General features: G+C 44.2%; 1 protein-coding gene across 1 annotated transcript in view; it reads right to left on the bottom strand.

Annotated features, from left to right (window-relative positions):
* Positions 1 to 19,542, bottom strand: part of DCLK1 (doublecortin like kinase 1) — a 343,943-nt gene that overhangs the window by 49,067 nt on the left and 275,334 nt on the right. Inside the window, exons 7-10 of the mRNA XM_052650125.1 lie at positions 14,261 to 14,348; positions 11,498 to 11,606; positions 4,476 to 4,533; positions 3,372 to 3,491 (exon numbers count right to left, since the gene is read on the bottom strand). Coding sequence (XP_052506085.1) covers positions 3,372 to 3,491; positions 4,476 to 4,533; positions 11,498 to 11,606; positions 14,261 to 14,348 — 375 coding nt within the window. The remainder of the gene's footprint in view (positions 1 to 3,371; positions 3,492 to 4,475; positions 4,534 to 11,497; positions 11,607 to 14,260; positions 14,349 to 19,542) is intronic.

The following is a 19,542-nucleotide window of genomic DNA, read 5'->3' as shown; positions in this document are numbered from 1 at the left end:
AAACACCACAGATGCACCCTGAACAAAACGCCCTGCGGCCCTGTGAGCCTCACACACACACACTTCTCGCCATTCTCTAGTCTAGGTCTCTTGCAGTGGGCGTCACGTCTTCTTTTTCAACACTGTGCCTCCTTGTAAGGAACAGAGAAAAGGGCCAGAAACTGTCACCCCAGAGATGAAAGAGAAAGAGAGGGAGGAGGACGGAGACATTTCAAAGAAAGTTTTCCAGGTCCATTACTCATCTGAACTTTTGTTTCCACTGTTCTGGGCTAATTTATTGTTATTTGGTGAAGCGAAGATTTCAGGCTCCAATTTTAGATCCATGTATCTGAAGCCCTTTCAGAGAAGTCGGGCTTCTCTGACAATGTGTGCATCCTTTTTGCACACGAGGCCCCAAAGAACCGAGCTCCCCCCGCCAGAGGCTGACTGTGTTCATGCTACCTAAAGGGCTAAGAGATTTAATTTGTTGTTGTTGTTTTAATAGCAAACACAACCTAGAGCACCTGTAGGCTGACCATTTTCAAATCCTACTCCCTAACCTGGCCCTCTGTGACCCTGTACAATCCCCGCTCGGGGAAAGGGGTATCTTCCACTGACCCTCAGCCTCAGCAGTTCCCAAACTAAGCAGATACATTTTTTTTCCAAAATGAACACTGTCTCTCTCAGTGTTCTGTCTCTCAAAGGTGAGGTTGTGCAGCTTTGCAGGTTGTTCCCGTGCCACCCGGGGAGATGGGGTTTGCACGGCGGTCCACGTGGACAGCACCCCTGACCATGTGTCGGGCCGTAGGAGGTGACCCTGCCAGACTCCACCATTGTCCTCACGGTCTAAACTCAAGACAGCCTGTAATCTCATTCCTTCTTCTTCGCCTTCCACAAAGCAGTCAACAGATCCTCTTAGTCCTGCTCTAAGACCTGCCTCTGACGCAGCTTTCCGGGCCGTCTCAGGCTCTCTATGCAAAGGCCTTGTGTACGATCGTCACCTCCCACACCGCAGGCCAGCGGTTCCTATCTGTCACTCGTCATGAAGTCAGCACTCTGCTCCCATGGCGCTCCCCCCTCTGCCCCCAGCCTTCACTCCAACTTGCTTAGCCTCATCTCCCGTCTCACCTGGGGCAGCTGCCTTTATGCTCCACGTAGCGTGAGTCTTCCCTGCTCACCCAGACAGACTGAACCCTCCCCGACTCCGCACTCCAAGCTCATCCGAGAGTCCCCTCCACGCCCTTTGTCCTTCTGGCTCCTGCTGGTCTCTGAGTGCCGGCCCAAGGGCTGCCCCCGCACAAGGCCCTCCTTGCTCTGGACGCAGGCAGTGTGCACACGTTCGCTTCTGCAGCTAGAAGTCTGAAGTCCCGTTGCTGGTACTTCACCCTTAAGAATGGTTTTACTGTTCACCCACTTCACTGTTTTCTGGAACACAGACCTTATTTATCCAATGCCATCAGGCCATCCTGGGCGCCCTGATGGACTCTCAGGGTTTGACAAACTAAATTCCTCAGGGGGGTGTCATGGGAGCTTTTCAGGTCAAACGTGGGGCTGGTCTTCTCTTCTGAGATGCTTCCAGACCTGGTCACACAGCCATTCTCGGCCAGACTAAACGCAAGGGTACGATACAGTGGTGGAGAAGGGAACAGCGACCCACTCCAGTATTCTTGCCTGGAGAATTCCATGACAGAGGAGCTTGGTGGGCTATAGCCCATGGGCTCACAAAGTCTCAGACACTACTGAGCGACACACACACACACACACACACACACACACACACACACACACACCCCACCCCACCCCCACCCCCACCCCCACCCCCCGCCAGTGGCTCAGTTGAACAGTCCCAGTGCTGAGTTTTGCAGGCACAGTCCAGGCTTGTTAGACTGGTCACCCCGAGAGGATCCACAAAGGCTAAGTGGTACGTTGCTACTGTCACCTGACTAAGCATATTACTGACAATCGGATTAAGCTTTCCCACAAACTGTGTTCTGAACTATTAAGCCTTTTCCTCTTTTATATCTCATCTTCAAATTTAATTTAGTCTTAGCTTTCCAAAACCCAGCCAATAACAGGGGGTTGCGAATTAGTTTTTAATGGCACCCAGAGGGGTAGCAGGAATGATTTGAAGCTGTTGCTTTAAAAATTAAAGTCATCATAAAATTATTATTCTTGGTCCTAGATAAAGTATAATTTACAATGTTATAATTACCAAACTTTATTTGGTAATAAAGCATCAATATGAAAATTTTCTGAATAATGAAACTGACCTTTCTTGGTTGGAATAAGCGATTAACATTTTTATCTCCCTCAATCTCAACCATGACCATAACCTGGTGTTAGTACAAACTAAAAAGGCTTCACCCTCAGAGAAAAAAAGTCTGAACTTGAAGTAGAAAGAAAACAGACTTTATCTACAAATATAGATTAATCACTAAGTTAAAAGAAGGCCAACAGATCTAAAACAAAGGAAGTCTGAAGAATGAGAATTTAAAGTCCCTAGAATGAACATTTTTCTATACAGTAAATGATTGATTAATTGCTTTGTTGGCCTGAAATTTTTACAGAAGGAAACCCCACATTCCAGCTGCCACCAGCTCAGCCGAGTGATTCTAAGTAGAATTCCTGGAACCCCGGGGGCTCACTGGCACACCCCTGATGGAGACAATGATCTGACTCATTCACAACTAAAGTAAGAATTACTCATGCCTTTGGTCAGATTAGCATAATAGAAAAGCCTTGAGCAAAGTACAGCTTTATGAAAATAGAACATTCAATTTTAAAAAACTTCTAATTAAGAAAATTTCACATATGAAGCAGAGGAAATAGGTGGGTTACCTTTCACATAGATTCAACCATCATCAACATCTGGCCATTCCTATGTTATATGATTGAATAGAATAAAACCATAATTTTATGTGGCGGGATGAGATTGTACCCATCACTGAGAGGCAGTATTCACATTATTATTAACAGGGTGCTGTTTTTCTATTACCCTGCAGTCTAAAAGTTCAGAGCTTGTTTTTATGATAGTTCCTGGAAAAGTTAGCAGTTTCTGCTGGAGTAACAACAATCATACTGGTATCTAATACTTTGTGTCACAGAAGCTGGTGAAAGGGATTTCTTTTACCTTCAGAACACTCTTAGCAATATCTCATTTTACACAGGAGGGGCCCAAGGTACAGAGTGGTAGACCCAAGGTCAGGGACTATTTCGGTCCAGGCTGAGACTTGAACTTTGGGGATATAATTCTAGTGTGAAGACTCTTAACCGTTACACCAGTGCACAGCAGTGAGACTGAATACTGCTGAGAGGAAACGAAGGAGAGAGCTCTATCATGCAGGAGAGTGAGGTGCCATATATAGGTTTACCTCTTTTTCCAAAACACACACCTTTACTAATTCCATGACAAGATACAGCTCAGTTGGCACATCCATTTCTTCGATCAGAAGAACAATATTGGGGTGCTTCACTCTTCTCAAGATAGACACCTCATTCTGGATCATGTGTTCCTGTTCAAGAGAAAGTTATCTCCATCAAGACACACAGCAAAACAATGAAGGGCTAACTCAAATTAACAAAGTCATACTATTTAAGGGTTTCCCTGGTGGCTCAGATGGTAAAAAGTCTGTCTGCAATGTGGGATACCTGGTTCGATCCCTGGGTCAGGGAGATCCCCTGTAGAAGGGCATGGCAACCCACTCCAGTACTCTTGCCTGGAAAATCCCATGGACCAAGGAGCTTGGGTGGGCTACATACAGTCCATGGGTTCACAAAGAGTTGAACACAACTGAGCGACTAACACTTAACTTATACTATTTAAAGATCAAGGGAGATATATTTTGCTAAAATATAACGTCTATCTTAAATTCTGATATTCGTATAGCCTGCTGCTGCTGCTGCTGCTAAGTCACTTCAGTCGTGTCCGACTCTGTGTGACCCCATAAACAGCAGCCCACCAGGCTTCCTCGTCCCTGGGATTCTCCAGGCAAGAACACTGGAGTGGGTTGCCATTTCCTTCTCCAATGCGTGAAAGTGAAGTTGCTCAGTCATGTCCAACTCTTAGCGACCCCATGGACTGCGGCCCACCAGGCTCCTCCGTCCATGGGATTTTCCCGGCAAGAGTACTGGAGTGGGGTGCCATGGCCTTCTCCGTCATATAGCCTAGAATTGGCAAAAGATATTGAAGATCCTTAGAAGATGCTTGTAATTTCAGAGCCTACCATGGTTAACTATAACTGCATGTAGAAGGATGAAATGAAACTTAGATCACAAAAGTAAGAGAAGAAGCAAATACAAGAACAGAGAAGGAACTGAAATAATATCCCATCATTTCAACTGACTTTGATGCCAGGAATATTACAGAATAAAATTATATCCTAATAAGTATATAACATTCTACTCTACCAAAACACAACTCCCAGGGTGAACTTATGTTTATTTGGGGGTCCCCTCCAAAATAATATATTTTCAAAAGAAGAAAACCTTATACATACTTTGCCTCGACACTTGCTTTTCTTGATAATTTTCAGAGCATACTCCCTAGCAGTCGACCTGCAAAGAAAAAGGTTTTTGTTTTTTTTTAATAAATGTAATTTCCGATGTGTTGAATCATCTTGTTAAGGATTCACTCGTACCCCATTGATCTGGCATCACGGTGTAAATATTTTGTAAAAAATTCTCTTTTCCGGTTTTAAAAGAAATATGTGAATTTTAAGGGGTTGACCAAGTGTAAGGACAAAACAAACATGATAGCTCAGAAACGTCACAAGCTGTTAAGGCTGTCGTAACTGTAATAAAGCTACTGCTACTGCTACCCCCATGGGTAACTCCCCCTTGCAGGTGGCTGTGCCCTGTTCCTTCCTCTAAAGTGGACATGAAATAGGGGTGAGCTTCTGCCCTTCTTCTCCATTTCTCTTGAGGTCATCCATGAAGTGACAGTTTTCTGAATGATTCTCATGGTCACACTGATAACATTCAAGACGCAGTTCACCCTCTGTAGACTTGGGCTGTGTGCAGCTCTGTGTGTTCTGGTGGAGCTCATGAATGAGGTGTTCAAGGAGTATAGCAAGGGATACAGTCATTATCTGAGCATCCTGTGACCTCTTGAGCCTTTCAAAAAAATATTTATTTATTTGGCTGTGCCGGGTCTTTGCTGTGGCACGAGGGGTCTTCGATCTTCGTTGTGGTATCCAGGTTCTTCAGTTGTAGCTTGGAAACTCTTAGTTGCGGCATTTGGGATCTAGTTCCCTGACCAGGGATCAAACCCAGGCCCCCCTGCATTTGGAGTGTGGAGTCTTAGCCACAGGCCCTCTCATTCAATAGAAATTAAATGGAGGTGACGATTATAAACAGCTCACGTTCCCAAAGCCACCTGGCAGTGCTAAATCAGAGTTTGAGTTTTCGGGGTCTCTGCTTCTCTTATAGCCCAGCCAACACTGCCCGTCCTCCATCATGGGTGTGGACGGGAGGGCTTAGTCATACTGAACCTTTAAATAGCTTCCTAACTTGTGTGAACATTTCTAAGATACTGTAGTGCCAACAGTGACGGTCCACTGTCAAAAGACACAATGCATTCTTAACAGTCATCGGGAACCACTACTTCACAATCATTTCTACTTCAGATCTAGTTGGGAATCCAAGAGAGTTCAGCTTCTTACCTATAGATAAAGGCCAGTTTTAGAGATCCAAATGAATCCAATGGGAGCGAAGTTGATTAAGAACAAAATTTCAAAATAGGGTTTTAAAATTTTCACTTTGGAGAATCAAAGGGGAATTTCCTAGTCGTATGTTATGGTAAGAGCAAGACAGTTATGTGCCTATAAATTAAGAGACCAGATAGTAACAATGTGTTTCAAGCATTTTAGAAACCATTCATGTTGTTTGCTTCTCTTTTTAAAATATGTATTGATTTATTTACTTGGCTGTGCCAGGTCTTAGTTATGGCATGTGGGGCCTTTAGTTGTGGCATCTGGGATCGAACCCAGATGCCTGCGTGGGGAGTGTCGTGTCTCAGCCACTGGACCACCAGGGAAATCCTCCTGTAACATTTACTTCCAAAGCTCCTTCTCCCACTGCACTTCCAGGACCCTTCACTGTACTAGCTTGCAGAATAAAATAAACATTAACCAAACTGTTACAATTGTATCTAAGGAGAAAGTCTAGAGGCTTCCCAGGTGGAGCAGTGGTGAAAAACCTGCCTGCCAATGCAGGAGACTCACATCCCAGAAGGATCGCAGGGACTCTCCAAGCGGCACTTTTTAAGGGGCTTCTGAAGAGTTTCATCTGCAACCATGAAAATATTTAATCAAGAGGAAAAGTAAAAGCTGAAGTGTTTCTGGGTTCTGCATTTCACAGATCACACACAAAATTATAATAAAGCAAATCTGAGACTGGAATATATGAGCAGTTTCGAATCTAGTCTGGGATGTTTCATCTGATCGCAGGGAATCTGGACTTCAGGACTGAAAGCTTTGATAAGAGCCAGCTGTACCAGGCAGGGCGAGAGAGCTAGGACAGTGCTTGGGAAGGTGCTGGTTAGAAGAGCGGAAATTTCTTGGCTGTGTCTTCCCCATGGTTACCACCTGATCCTCCATTTCCCTGGAATGAGCAACATTAAAGCTTTGCTATACTCAAAACAGAAAGCTGGAGTGGGACCCAGGCAGGCTGACTCCTCCTCTACAGCCAGACACACAAGCAGCAGAATCCTCAGCAAATAAGTGAGTGTGCTGGCTTCCAGGACACCAGGCAACCAGGTTGCATGCTGAGCTTCCAGCTGAGGGGCAAATGCAAGCAAACCTGAGCCGCAGCGGCCCATAGCTTCCTAGGAAGAGGACTTTGTGGGTTGACTACCCAGAATCTTACAAAATAGGAGTCAACACTCACTCAGATTTACCCACATTTTGTATCAAAGAGCCCTGTGAAGGAACCACCAAAATTAATACTGCAAGTTTGTTTTTTTTTCTGGATTCTTTGAGAATAGAACTATAAAGTCATAATAAAATCCTTAATTACTAGAAATGCATGTTTATAAGGAAAGAGGATGAATCTGGACTATAAGACTAAAAACAGGTGTTAGGATTAAATGTCCACCATAAGAATAAACATGTCATGGCTTGCTTTCAGTCGGTAAAAGAAAACATTTGGCAAGAAATAAAACCTCAAAGTATCTGCCTTCCTCCATACTCTGTGAACTGAGGACCGCTGTGCCCGTGCCAGCATCCAGCAAGCAGGAGTGTGGTTCTTTGTCGGCCACACGGGTGATGAGACCTGGCCTTTGACCTCAAGGAGTCTACAGTTCGGTGTGTGGAGGAGAGAAGACACCTGGGTTGCTGGGGAACATCTAGGCTGTTCGCGCATATGTTCCTGAAATTACAGCCTTGACCACTCACGCAATCAGAGAGACCTCAAAGGCCACAGCTAAAGAGACAAGCTTGGGTTTCCTCCTTGTCCGTAGGAGCTCAGTGTGTAAGGTCACGTTCCTATTCAGTTTGATCCCAGGCTAGAGCTCGAACTACTAGGGAGAAATGTCTGAACTTTACAAATTGGAACTAAATCTAGCCTTTCAGGGTTGTACTGATGATGGTTTGGAGAACACTATCTTGCTTAGCGCAATGATTCCGGGCCCCAGGACAGTCTTCTCACCCCTTCCCTCAGCAGAATGTTAATTAAAAGGGCACTCTGGACCAAAGGGATTTTTGTCGTTTGCTCTGTTTTGATGATTTTTATGAAGATTATGTGGAAGAGGAAACACGGTTTCGCAGGCATTTTTCTGCCACAGCCTTTACTGACTGTCATGGTGATCCTTTGCAAATGGATGAGTTCCTCAAGCAGAGCGGCGGTGTGACTCTCTCTGTGCCCCAGAAATGCCCAGCAGAGGCCTGAACTAGCAGGGCCTCCAAACACGTTGGTGGAGCTGGGAGAACTCCAGAGGATGATGGCGCTTAGAACATGACAGGGAGACCCTGTCTCCTTGAGGAGTGAATCCATAGCACCCTTTGTTTACCCAGTAATCAAAGCTAAATCTCAGCCTCCTCTGTGAGCAGAGAACAGAGGCACCCCAGAAGTGTCTTGTCAGACATCTCTGGAGTGGAGCTGTATTTTAAATGTGAACTTGGGCCTTGTGGCTATCAGGGGCCAGAGTATCCTTAGGGAGGAAAGAACACTGTCAGCTGAGAGACACTTAAAATCTTTCCCACTGATTCATCCTCCAAATCCCACTTCAGAAGCAAATGCCTCCAATTATAGGTGCACGGTTCTTCAAACGCCTGAGGACTTTCTAGGTGGGTGCACCCATGTTGACGATGCTGCAGTCTCAGCTTGTTCTTGTGGGTGTGGGCCTGTCTCACACCACTGCCAGAGCCAGTGCTTTCAACGTGTGGTTCTTTGAGTTTATCCTATTAATTTTATTTATTTTTTTGACTGTGCTGGGTCTTTGTTGCTACTCAAAGGCTTTCTCTAGCTGTGGTGGGCAGGGGCTACCCTTCACTGAGGTGGGCAGTCTCCCCACTGCAGCGGCTTCTCTTGTTGCAGAGCATGGGCTTTGGGCACAGGGGCTTCCGTAGTTGTGGCTCGTGGGTTCCAGAGCGCTGGCTCAGTAGTTGGGGTGCACAGGCTTAGCTGCTCCGTGGCACGTGGGATTGTCCCAGACCAGGGATTGAACTGGCGTCCCCTGCACTGCTGGGCAGACCCCTAACCACTGGACCATTGGGGAAGCCCTCAACGTGTAGTTCTTTGCATCTCCAGGTGGAGCAGGGAGAGAGGGAATCAGGAGTGGCTACAATTTTAACCCAGTTGAATCCTGTGCTGCCAAAACATGCAAGCAGTCAGGTAGGGAGGAGGGCCGGGAGCCACCCGAGACACCATGCCTGCTCACAGCCGCGTTACTGGTACCCGTGGCTTGACCGGTAATTAATCTACACAGAGCCAGGAAGCCAGGGACGAAGGGCACCTCATCTCAAGCCCTCTATCCATCCTCGGACCTCTTCTAAGCACATTTCAGCTTTGTGAGTTTTCTTTGAGGCCTCGAAAGGCTCCACAAAACAGCTTCTAAAGTTCGCCAGCACCCTTCAGCACATCCTAAGGGATCCCGAGGCCACTGGAGACAGTGCTACAGAGAGACAAGTGGAAACCGAAATGGGCCTGGCAGGCCCCAGGATGGGATGTGTTGACACAGAATCAGGGGAGGGATGCGATGCCACCACATCCACCATTGCAGGAAACCCTCCCCTGTGACACATCACTATCAGCAGGAGGGGTCGACCTGGTCTCGTTCATCCACATCCATCCTTCCAAATACAGCAGAATGTCCCCACACAAGCAGTGTGTGCCGCTCAAAACATTCTTAGCTCCCTTTTATTTTCCTGGACCTCTGGAAAGTATTAAAAGATCACTCCAGGATACTTCTGAGGAGAGGGGGCAGCTGCCATATGTTCTGGTTCAGTGGGAGCTGAAGACTAACACTTCGGGGAGCAACCTGGTGCTTAGACTCTGAAGGCGCATACGACAAGACCTGAGATGTGAACTCCTGCAAAACGGACGCAATCTAAACCAGAAAGAAAGAAATTAATCCGGGATGAAGAAATGAGAAATTTCTATCTGGGAAGACCAGGGCCATGGGACTAAGATGCCATCATGATCTGAAGACGGGCATACGCCAGACTCAACAGATGATGCCCCTGGCAGGGAACCAGGCCCCCACGGGGGAAGAGCACCACGATGCTGAACTCGGGATTTTCTGCTGCAGCACACATTACATTTAAAGGGGTTGCCTTTCCTATCAGTAAAAGCACAAATGAAAAACCAAATTATACACACACACACTTCCACCCATTACTTTGAGAATGGCTTTCCCGATGTCACTTCTGTCTCCTTCGTACAGGGACAAACGTGACGTGTGCGACTTTGGCCCTGGTTGGAGGCGGGGGGCAGTGGAGCAGAGTGGTCCATTGGCGCGGGGTTTGGAGCTGAACTAGCGTCCATGCCTTGCCAAATAGAAATACTTAACTATCTGAATGCTTACTGACAGGCATTTAGATTCTTCAGGTGTTCTTTATATAAAATGGAAATAGTTCCAATGCCATGGTATTATTATGATAGGTCAATAAAGCATCCTAAGTTAAGGACCTTGTATATGGTTTCTGTTCAGTAAACAGTGGTTGCTCCTGTTTGGGGAGGCTTGAGGCCCAGAAAAGTAATGGGGCATTTTCTACGTTTGTCAGTCACGGAGCAAACTGTCCAGCTTTGTGGTGGGAGTGGGGCAGAGAGGAGGAGGGGAAGAGGGCCTGGGAGGGTCCGCTAAGGCGTTTCTCAAGCTGCCCGCCACTCTTGCCTCTCCCCACCAAGGAGTGGCTGCTCAAGGCGGGTGCCACCACGTCTGCAGGAGTGGCCTGGCCCAGCTGGTATGCTGGGAGGGGCACAGTGTGAGACCCACTGCTCCAGGGGAGCCTAACGGGGGCTCCATTGCCTTAGCTGGGCAGAGGGTGAAGGGAAGCAATTCAGTGGACACTGGCCAAACTCAGGACCCTCGTGTCTGAGGCCCAGGCAGACGTCCAGCTCAAAGGTGACTTGAATCTTCGTTTCTAAGTCAAAGGCCTTGCAGAAAAATAAGTTCCGAGTTCTGCAGGTTAGAACTTTTAGTCTGAGGCATCTGCTTCAAATAGAGGCAGAGCTTAAAGCCTTTGTGTTGAGAACTCGGGCAGGCGGGCCGAAAAGAACACTGGGGAAGATGTTCACCCCAGCCAGCCCCTGGAAGCCAGCGGACACACTCCCTTAAGGAGAGGGAGTGCTTCTGGCTCTCCAGTACCCTGCTCACCAGCCCTGAGAAGAAGCTGCTGGCTGATCGGGTCCTCCTGAAGTAAGGAACTGCAAATCTAACGCTGGACTCAGGGTTTGAGGTGGCCTTAATCTGGGCTATAACTATTACTGTTCACTTCTCCAACTAGTAGCCCCTGCTACTGTCCTTGATTAGGTACTGAGATCCTAGGGATAAACCTTTCACTCTAAGCCCTCCCCTCTGGCCCACAAGAGCGCCTGGCTCATTCATTTTAAAACATTTTAATGTATTAAATGCTATTTTTTGTGGGGATCAGTACAGTTGCATTGTGAAGCTTTTCGAAGTTCTTTTATTTAATTTTATGACATATACATGTGAGAAATAATACACCAAAGAATGTTCTGACATTTACAAAATGTCTCCCCAAAATGTAGAAAAAACTATTAAGCTTTTTTTTTTAAAACAAAATAAAAGGACTTACCTGAAAGAGCTGGCAACATTTTGCTGAGTACATTAAAAAGAAAAATCAAAGCTCTTAATTTATAGATTGTCCCCAGAAATCACTACATTTTTCAAGTCTGTTGTTAGATGAGCTGTTCTTTCTTTTACATTTTTTTTTAACATCTGGAGTTGAGACATTAACCTATTCCATATGTGCCTCAGACCGCAAATAAAGACACAATCTCGGAAAACATAACCCCAAGTGTTTCCTTTAAAGCTCGATGCAAATAATATCTTTCTCACCTTTCTACACATTCCTTGACAACAGCAAAATTTCCATCTCCTATTGTCCTTCCGACTTTATATCGTTCTGTTATTGTGGCTGGAATCTGGAAGCCTTCCTCTGACACTTCTGAAAGAATCATTAGTATGTTTTTATTGGTAGAAAAGGGAACACAGATGTAGTGCATAGGAGACGTTTAGAAGTATCATCTAATAGACTGGCACTGATTCAGAATCAATATGTCATTTTCTGGACAGGCAGGCCAGTCTCCCACCTCTAGCCCCTTGCTGACGTTGTAAAATCAACTGTTTCTACTAAAACAAATGATCAACTTAAAGAAAATGTAAAATCTATGGGGTCCATTCCCACCTATGTAAGACCAGCTAATGCTTCTGCTGAAGCGGGTTGTCTGAGGAGGAAGTTTTGCTTTTCATTTCATGCCAATTTGATCAATAGCATTTATGAATACCCATGGTGTTCAGAGACATGACATTCCTAGGTAGGGAGGAAAATGCAGTTTGTAAGGGACTCTGGACCGCTTGACACCATACAAGCATGAAAAATGCCTGCTGTTTGGACACTTAGCTTTACTACATCCTGAAATAGAGATCTCCGTAAAATTCCTTATGTTAGAACTAAGCACTGATCACCGCCCCTCCCCAGTATCAATGAGCAGATTTTGGACAAATGTTCTCACCAGCAACCTGCATAGCAGATGTTGAGTTAAAATTGCAGTATCTATTATGTCTGCGAACAGAACAGTTTTGTAGTTTCAATTATGTTAGTGCCACTAACACAACGCATTTTCCCCCTTAAAATGCATTTTGAAATATTTTACAAATGCCTAATAATGCTTTAAATATCTAAGGTCATAAAACTAAATAAGCCACACTTAGGTCACATAAATATAGTGGATAACCTTTAACATCTTAGGGGTATAAAAAGCCTTTTATAGCCGGGCCCTAAAATTTACATGCTTTAAAGTTATAAATCCTGGCTTCTCCCTCAGGCAACCTGAATACAAAATGTGGTGGAAGCCTAGTGCGCTTTCTAAATATGCTCCTTTTCTGACCTTTATTACAAACTGAGACTAAACATTTCTTCTCAAAATAAAATTAAAACCTTAGGTGGCAAAAGGGCTTTCTGGGCGATTTTCATATTCTCATTGAGTTTAGTCTGCAGGGCTGGAGAACGGGCAATAGAAGCTCACAACTGGCAGGCATCTTCTAAAGGAACCTTTACTTTGTTTTTGCGATCATCTCCACCCTGCACCCCTCTGGATGCTAGAGTGGATGCGATTTCTGGAAAGCATGGTACAAATGTAGGACATTTGCTGCTACTGCTTTTGTCCTAGGCATTTTGCAACCTCTTCACCTCTTTAAAGGTGACATTTCACTTTTAACCCACTAGAAGCCATCTCAGAGGTCTCTGGAGAGAGCAAGAGCTGGAGCCTTTCCTCCACTCCCTGCTCCATCTCACCCCAAAGAAGCTGTCATTTTGCATCTGTCTGAAAGATGCAGCCTAGGGATTTTTGTCTGGCCTACGGTTATTACAGGAGATGTTTGGAGAAGTTTCAAAGCCACTGTAAAGCACCCGAATTTACAAAACATCTCTCGGATGACACGGTCTTAAGGCTCTTTCCTGCATGGATAATAAAAGTAACCATCCTGATCCGTTGGAGGCAAGTCTGGTTTCAGATGGGAAATGGAAGGAGATGGTTCTATGTTTCCATGAAGGGACACCCATCTGGAGCACATGGCTTGGTTTTTTTCCCCCTGACTATATAAAAATATATCTTTTAGGCCTCTGATTAAGAAGACAGCCACGGGCTTAGTCAAGGACATTTTGTTTCATTAAGTAAATAAAACACATTGGAACAAAAGAAGACTTCTGGATGGCTGAATTTCACCCTTCTGGAAATACCAAAAAAGTCTGATATTGCATGGCAGTCAGGAAATAATCCTTGGGTCAGTCATGTATCGCATGTAACATAATGAAGTGTTTCCCCCAAGTGGGACTTTATTGGAAAATTAAATCCTATCCCTTCAAACAAATAAGGGGTACTGGTTCTCTAACAGTGGCTTGATTGTATCAGTTTTATACCTGAGTTCCTAAATACTTTCCCATAATTGATTTCAGCCTGATAATAACATCCAGGGAGGAAACAAGCATGTATTAGGATACAATCTCCATTTCACAGAAGAAAAACTAAGATGCAAAGGACAGGAAAGGCTCATCCAAAACAATTCAGGAGTTAGCAGGAAACACCCATTCCATAACCCGAGTCACGTGACCACTTGCTAAAGTGAATTTGCTGGAGGTCCAAAGAATATTTTTGCCATTTGCCACCAATTCAGTCTTTTTGTAAAGCCAGATGTTCACATATTGACTTTACTGAAGTCTGAGTGCCTCTGCAGGGCTATCTCAGTCAAAGAGAAAACATGTCTCTCTTTTTACAGAAGTGCACTGAATTTGGAAAACAAAGGCAACAGTTAGCCCCTTTTATTTGCAAGGAAGGCAAGAGCTGGCCTTCTAAGAATGCTTACGCCTTTGGAGGGTGGGAAAAGTCTCCACATTTGGCTGACTCCCTCTTCCCAGCCCCAGAGAGCAGATACCACTCCTGGTAAGAGCCACGTTCGGTCCTACCCCCTTGCAATGACCCTGAGCTGCTTCAGGGTCATTCTGCTGGAGAAATGTCAGCTTTCTGGACTAAATTTAGCCAACCCATTCTCCGTCCGGATACAAGCTACGCCTTCTCCTCAGACACCACATCCCAAGCTTACCACCTTCTCCGGGTCCGTCGTTCTCGTCCATTGAGCTGCAGACTTTGGTGGATGCAAGTGAAGTGGAGGAGCCGCCATGCTGAGAGCTCTGGAGGAAAATGGAAACAGAGAATAAAAATTGTGGATCCTGCCCCATGTCTGCAGGTGCTGTGCCCGGCCCAGAAGCTCGGGCAGCAACTGTGCCCACTGCCACGGAGGGGACTGGTCTCCACGCCCAGAAAGGGAGGCGCTCGGACCACTCAAGGGGGACTACCGCGCCCCACCAGCTTCTTAACCAACGGTGGGTGGTGTTAACTGTCCCAGGCTCATCCTTGTCGATTTGGACGTTCCATGACTTTCATTCCATTTTCTCAAAATTAGCATCCTTTGCTCACTGTTTAGGCTTGGCAGATTTGAGGTGCCTCACCTCACTCTTCCATAGTCTATCTGCAAACAGGCTTCTTACAAGTGGTCAGTCTGGTCTCTTTTTTTTATTCTTACCATAGAAAAATTTTTTCTTCAGTTTGATTTTTATGGAATATCCTTTAAAAAAATATTCAGCTTTGCCACATCCTTGGGGAAAGATTAAAGAGTAGGTTTGTTAATTCCACTTTGTGATAAAGACATAAGCACGAAGCAAGTTATTGATACGTTCAATGTTATGTAACAAGAAACATTTACTTATCATAATTACTTTTCTTCCTGAGGCAAAGAAGAAACTAAAAGCCTAAGCCTTGTGATTCAAATTCTGGGTGTATTTGGACTCAAGATTCGTGAGAGCAAACAGGGTAACAACTGTATTATAAGGCTCAGAGCGTGTGCCAAGTCGCTTCAGTCGTGTGTGACTCTTTGCAACCCCATGGACGGTAGCCCACCAGGCTCCTCTGTCCTCTGTCCATGGGATTCTCCAGGCAAGAATACTGCAGTGGGCTGCTATGCCCTCTTACAGGGTATAAAGCTCTGAGGACAAAACAATACCAAATATTTAATACTGGGATCAGCTACGAGGCAGTATTTTAACAATGAATCTTTCCATCTCTGCATCTATTCCTTGAGAAGACAATGTGCACATATCGATGCTGTTTCTAAGTAATGAACACAGCTTGTCCTAAAAGATCCTCCTTCTGTTTGCCTGGGTTTATCCACTTGGTTGGCCTGATGGGAGCCAGGAGGCGGTGAGGGGGCGGCATTGGCTCGGGGTGCCGGCTGTCTGTGGAGCAGAGAGAAGGGAGAGAGAATCTGTAGCTGAATTAATAATGAAGTGGCAAGAAGCAATGTTGACCTACTTTTCCTCTGCTTACCTGTCTCCCTTCAACCTCCTCCCCATGCCCTCCAGCCTTAAGTGTGCACAAAGGTGGAAGGAAGAGTTTCACATAGAGTCATTGTGCCCAACAGCACCTTGCATGGCAAATTCAGAGACTTCAGTTTTCACCCAAAGGATGAATATAACTGGGCAAATGCTACTTCAGTCACTGTGGGGCCATTTGGGCCAACTGCACAGCATTCCCCGTGGTGTGTTAAGACGACCATGTTCCATGGGACAAGTTCATCCAAGCTGACAGCTGCCATAATGGGGACAAAAGTCAAACTCACAGCTGTGACACATCTGCTTCCTCCTAAGACTTTCTGGAAGTTTGGTGGTTAGTCTGGGAGTTTGGTGGTTAGTCTAGAAGTTTTGTGATTAGTCTAGAAGTGTGGTGGTAGTCTGTGTCGTGTGTCCTTTATTTTCCAGGATCGTAAGAATCCCCCATCCATCAGCCTAGCCTGGTAACTTGAGCTGTTTCCATCCGCTCTCACTCAGCCTCCCCTTGTGGCCAGCAGTGCCCATTCGTCCTCTGTCAAGTCAGAAAGAGGGATTCAGACTGTGGCCCTGTCAGATGGCTCTGACACTAACTGTAGCCACAGCCAGCTCTCTCCAAGGCACTGTGAATGTCTGAGCCTCTGAGCGTGCTCTTTTATGAATGTCTGTTTGTGAAAACCTTGTATTTATAGTATTGGAATAGGAGGCTGAAACAAGGCAGATTTACAAGGTCAAGGTCTGGAGAAAAGAAACATTAGTGCTACCACATTTGAGGGGAAGGTGTGTGTTTTCCAGAACAGGAAGATCTTTTATCCCTGGGGTCACTGCTTTTGCTGTAGACATAATCCTGTTCCAAGCAGAAAAACAGTAAAGAAATCTTTACAATGTAGACTTTCTCTTCTGAGCCTTTCAATCCTTGAATTTCTTCCTCCAGCATCACAAATGGTGTTTAATAATGCAGACACATTGTGGTTTGGGGTGGCAGGTGCTGTCCCATCATATGGTGTTTTAGAATACAAAGACACATTCTTTCAGAATCAAGCATTCAAATTAATAGACTAGTAGCGTATTTCCTAGCAAAGATGCCTACAACTTATGGACTCGATTCCAAAATCTTGTTCTTTTAATAAGAACACCAGACACTCAACACAGAACACTCACCCAAATAATCCGAAAGCATTCTTTTAAACTGTAATGTTTAATAAACTTGCTGGATATTATTCACTAAACTGCCTTATCAACTAATGAATTACATTTTCAACAATGCCACCAATTGTCTGATGCCCTGAACGCTTGCTACAGTGCCAGCTGTGTTTTTCTCTGCCTTATGAACAAAACCCCTCAAGGTTTTAGGCTCTGGTTTAAAAAAAAAAAAAAAAGAAAAGTAGGGTTAACACAAGTCTGCTTATGCTTAAAATTGCTTATTTTCAACTTTACTTTTCAAAATGTACTCCAGGTCATTTCAAATTTCATGCTATCTGAAAGTAACAATTGTAAGAGAACATTTAACTCTAAAAATGGAAAGTTCTCATTCATCCACCATGCTCAAATACAGTGAAATAAATGCATTCAATTTCTCGTTACTTCTGCTTTTCCTCAAAGAAGTAAAGTGGTTACACGTTATACACCTTTCCAGGACAATGACCATTCATGGATTCAAAGAATTGCAGGAACTGAAATGGACCTTAAATATTACTTCTTCTATCCTACTTCCATTGAGAGACCAAATGCCCACTATAAAAATCCCAGCCACAGGGTCAAACGGCCTCTGTGCAAACAGCTCCAGTACTGAACCCGTTGTTTCCCGAGGCAGCCCGCTAATTGTTAATAAGGTGAGTTATGTTCCATCTGTCATTCTAATCTCTCACCTCTGGAGCCACCCAGTACAGTGCATTTCCCAATAGGACAAGGCTTCCAAAATTTGGAAAGAGCCACAGAACCCCTTCTGTGTCTTCTCTTTTTCAATTTCAGTAATCTTAGTCTCTCTGGTTATCTGTCGTAAGACAGGACCCCATGACCCCTTGATTCTCCATTTGTCGATATCTCTGGTTAATGCTGGTGCTCAAAGCAAATGAAATATTCTAGGTGTGCCCTGACCAACACAGAACAGAGAAGGGTAGTGTTTTCTTCTTTGTGACTAGAATACCAATGCACTTTAAGATCATATTGGCTTACAGGCAACAACATGACTTTGAAGCCTATATGGTGTCAGATCTCCATATTCTGTGTTTGAGAGGTTAGTATGTTGGGTCGAGTCGAAGACTTCTCAATTATTCCTGTTAATGTCGAATTTATTACATTCCTATCCTTCCAGCCTGTTATTTTCTGGATTCTCAGTTTATTACCTAACATATTGCACTCTCTCAGTTGAAGCCATTCAGTAATCATCATGGCCCTCTATGTACCCTCGTCACTACTCCTAAATATACTACCTTAGACAGACTGTGAACATTTTGATTATTGCCTTAAGTCTGATTGAAGGTTTTTGAACCTAATACAGGGGAAATGTGTAGTTCATGTTCTTTAGAATTAACCCAATGAGATGAATCAGTCTTTATTTATGACCTACATAGAGCTGAAGAGTCCAGTTATATTTTGCCATGCTTATAAATGAAATCAATTCACTAATTTTTTTCAGAGAACATAAACCATTTAATAGTATACACGATCATAAGATTTTGTGTTTGCTTCAGTCAGTTTGCTAATTCCAAGGCATATGGTGTACAGTGAAAAACATAGTTATTTTAGAATTTAATACAATTAGCTGCTCTAAGAGATACTGTGACATTTGAAATGTCATCACCTCAAAGCGGATTTAATGGGAACCAGGTGGACAGGTTGCTGGCACCTGGATGCTTTTATGGCACACCTTCATAAAAGCACTGCCCTAAGTAAGAACACATCCTAAGTGTAGCTATTTAGCTTGGGATCATGTAACAGATGGAGAACATACCACACTTTTTGAAGTAAGTGAGAAAGCTGACATAACAGTTCTAACCACATTTTACCAAGATGTATCTGATGACTATGTGAGAAAAAAGTTCATTTCAAATATAAATGGTCTGAGTTACTCCTGCCATTTGTATTCATATTATTGGTGTTACTCAGCTGGGGTCCACACCAAATAAAGATTACAGAAATATCCAATCGATCTGACTGGTGTAAGCAAGGGAGAAAAATTTCACAAGATAACTCTAGTTCTGTCTTGATAATTGTATTATTTCCATTTCATATTTTGTCTTGGTGTATGGTTATTACTTTGGTACTCTTTTTTTTTTTTTTTTTTTGGAAAATGGCAGTATAAGAATTTAAACATCAACTGGATCAATTTTATAAAGGAAACACAACCAACAAATAGTTAACAAACTCTTATAATTGTCTTGGTGATCCTGACTTGAGGTCTGTAGAATCTCTAAAGATGACCTCATGTAGCAAAATTAATTCATAATCTTGGTGCAGAGAGCTTGAGACCCAAGGGACTGTGTGTGCATACAGAAAAATCATACATTTACTTTGCAAATGGGTAAACGACAATAAGCTGATGACATCAATATGTAATAATTAATAAGGCTCTATTACTTGAAACAAGGCACAAAACAAATTTCTTTTCCCAAATTCCTTTGTCTGCATTCTCCATAGTATGTTTAAACCTAACGTTTATGGCACAGGCAACCATGTGCATAACTCAGAATGAACAGTGAAACATATAAAAGCTTATCATAAAGTTTTTAAAAGACTATAGAACTGGTATTCATGAAACTGGTTTACTTAGAGGAAGAAAAAAAGAAAATGAGAATATTGGCATTAAACCCATGATAGCGAAACCACGGGCGCCAAGATATCAAAAGTGAATGTATTTAGTTATGACTGTCGGGCAGTCTGCTCTGCCTCCACTGTTCGGCTGCTAGTCATCATGCTCACTTAAAGCCAGGATCTATACACTCCGAATCGCAACCATTGGTCTTGGCTGGCACCAGGGCTCCTCTTAGAAGGGGCACTCTGT

Source organism: Budorcas taxicolor, chromosome 12 (assembly GCF_023091745.1).
Source record: "Budorcas taxicolor isolate Tak-1 chromosome 12, Takin1.1, whole genome shotgun sequence".
In the NCBI taxonomy this organism is placed as follows: domain Eukaryota; kingdom Metazoa; phylum Chordata; class Mammalia; order Artiodactyla; family Bovidae; genus Budorcas; species Budorcas taxicolor.
This window is presented reverse-complemented; position numbering and strand designations above follow the sequence as displayed.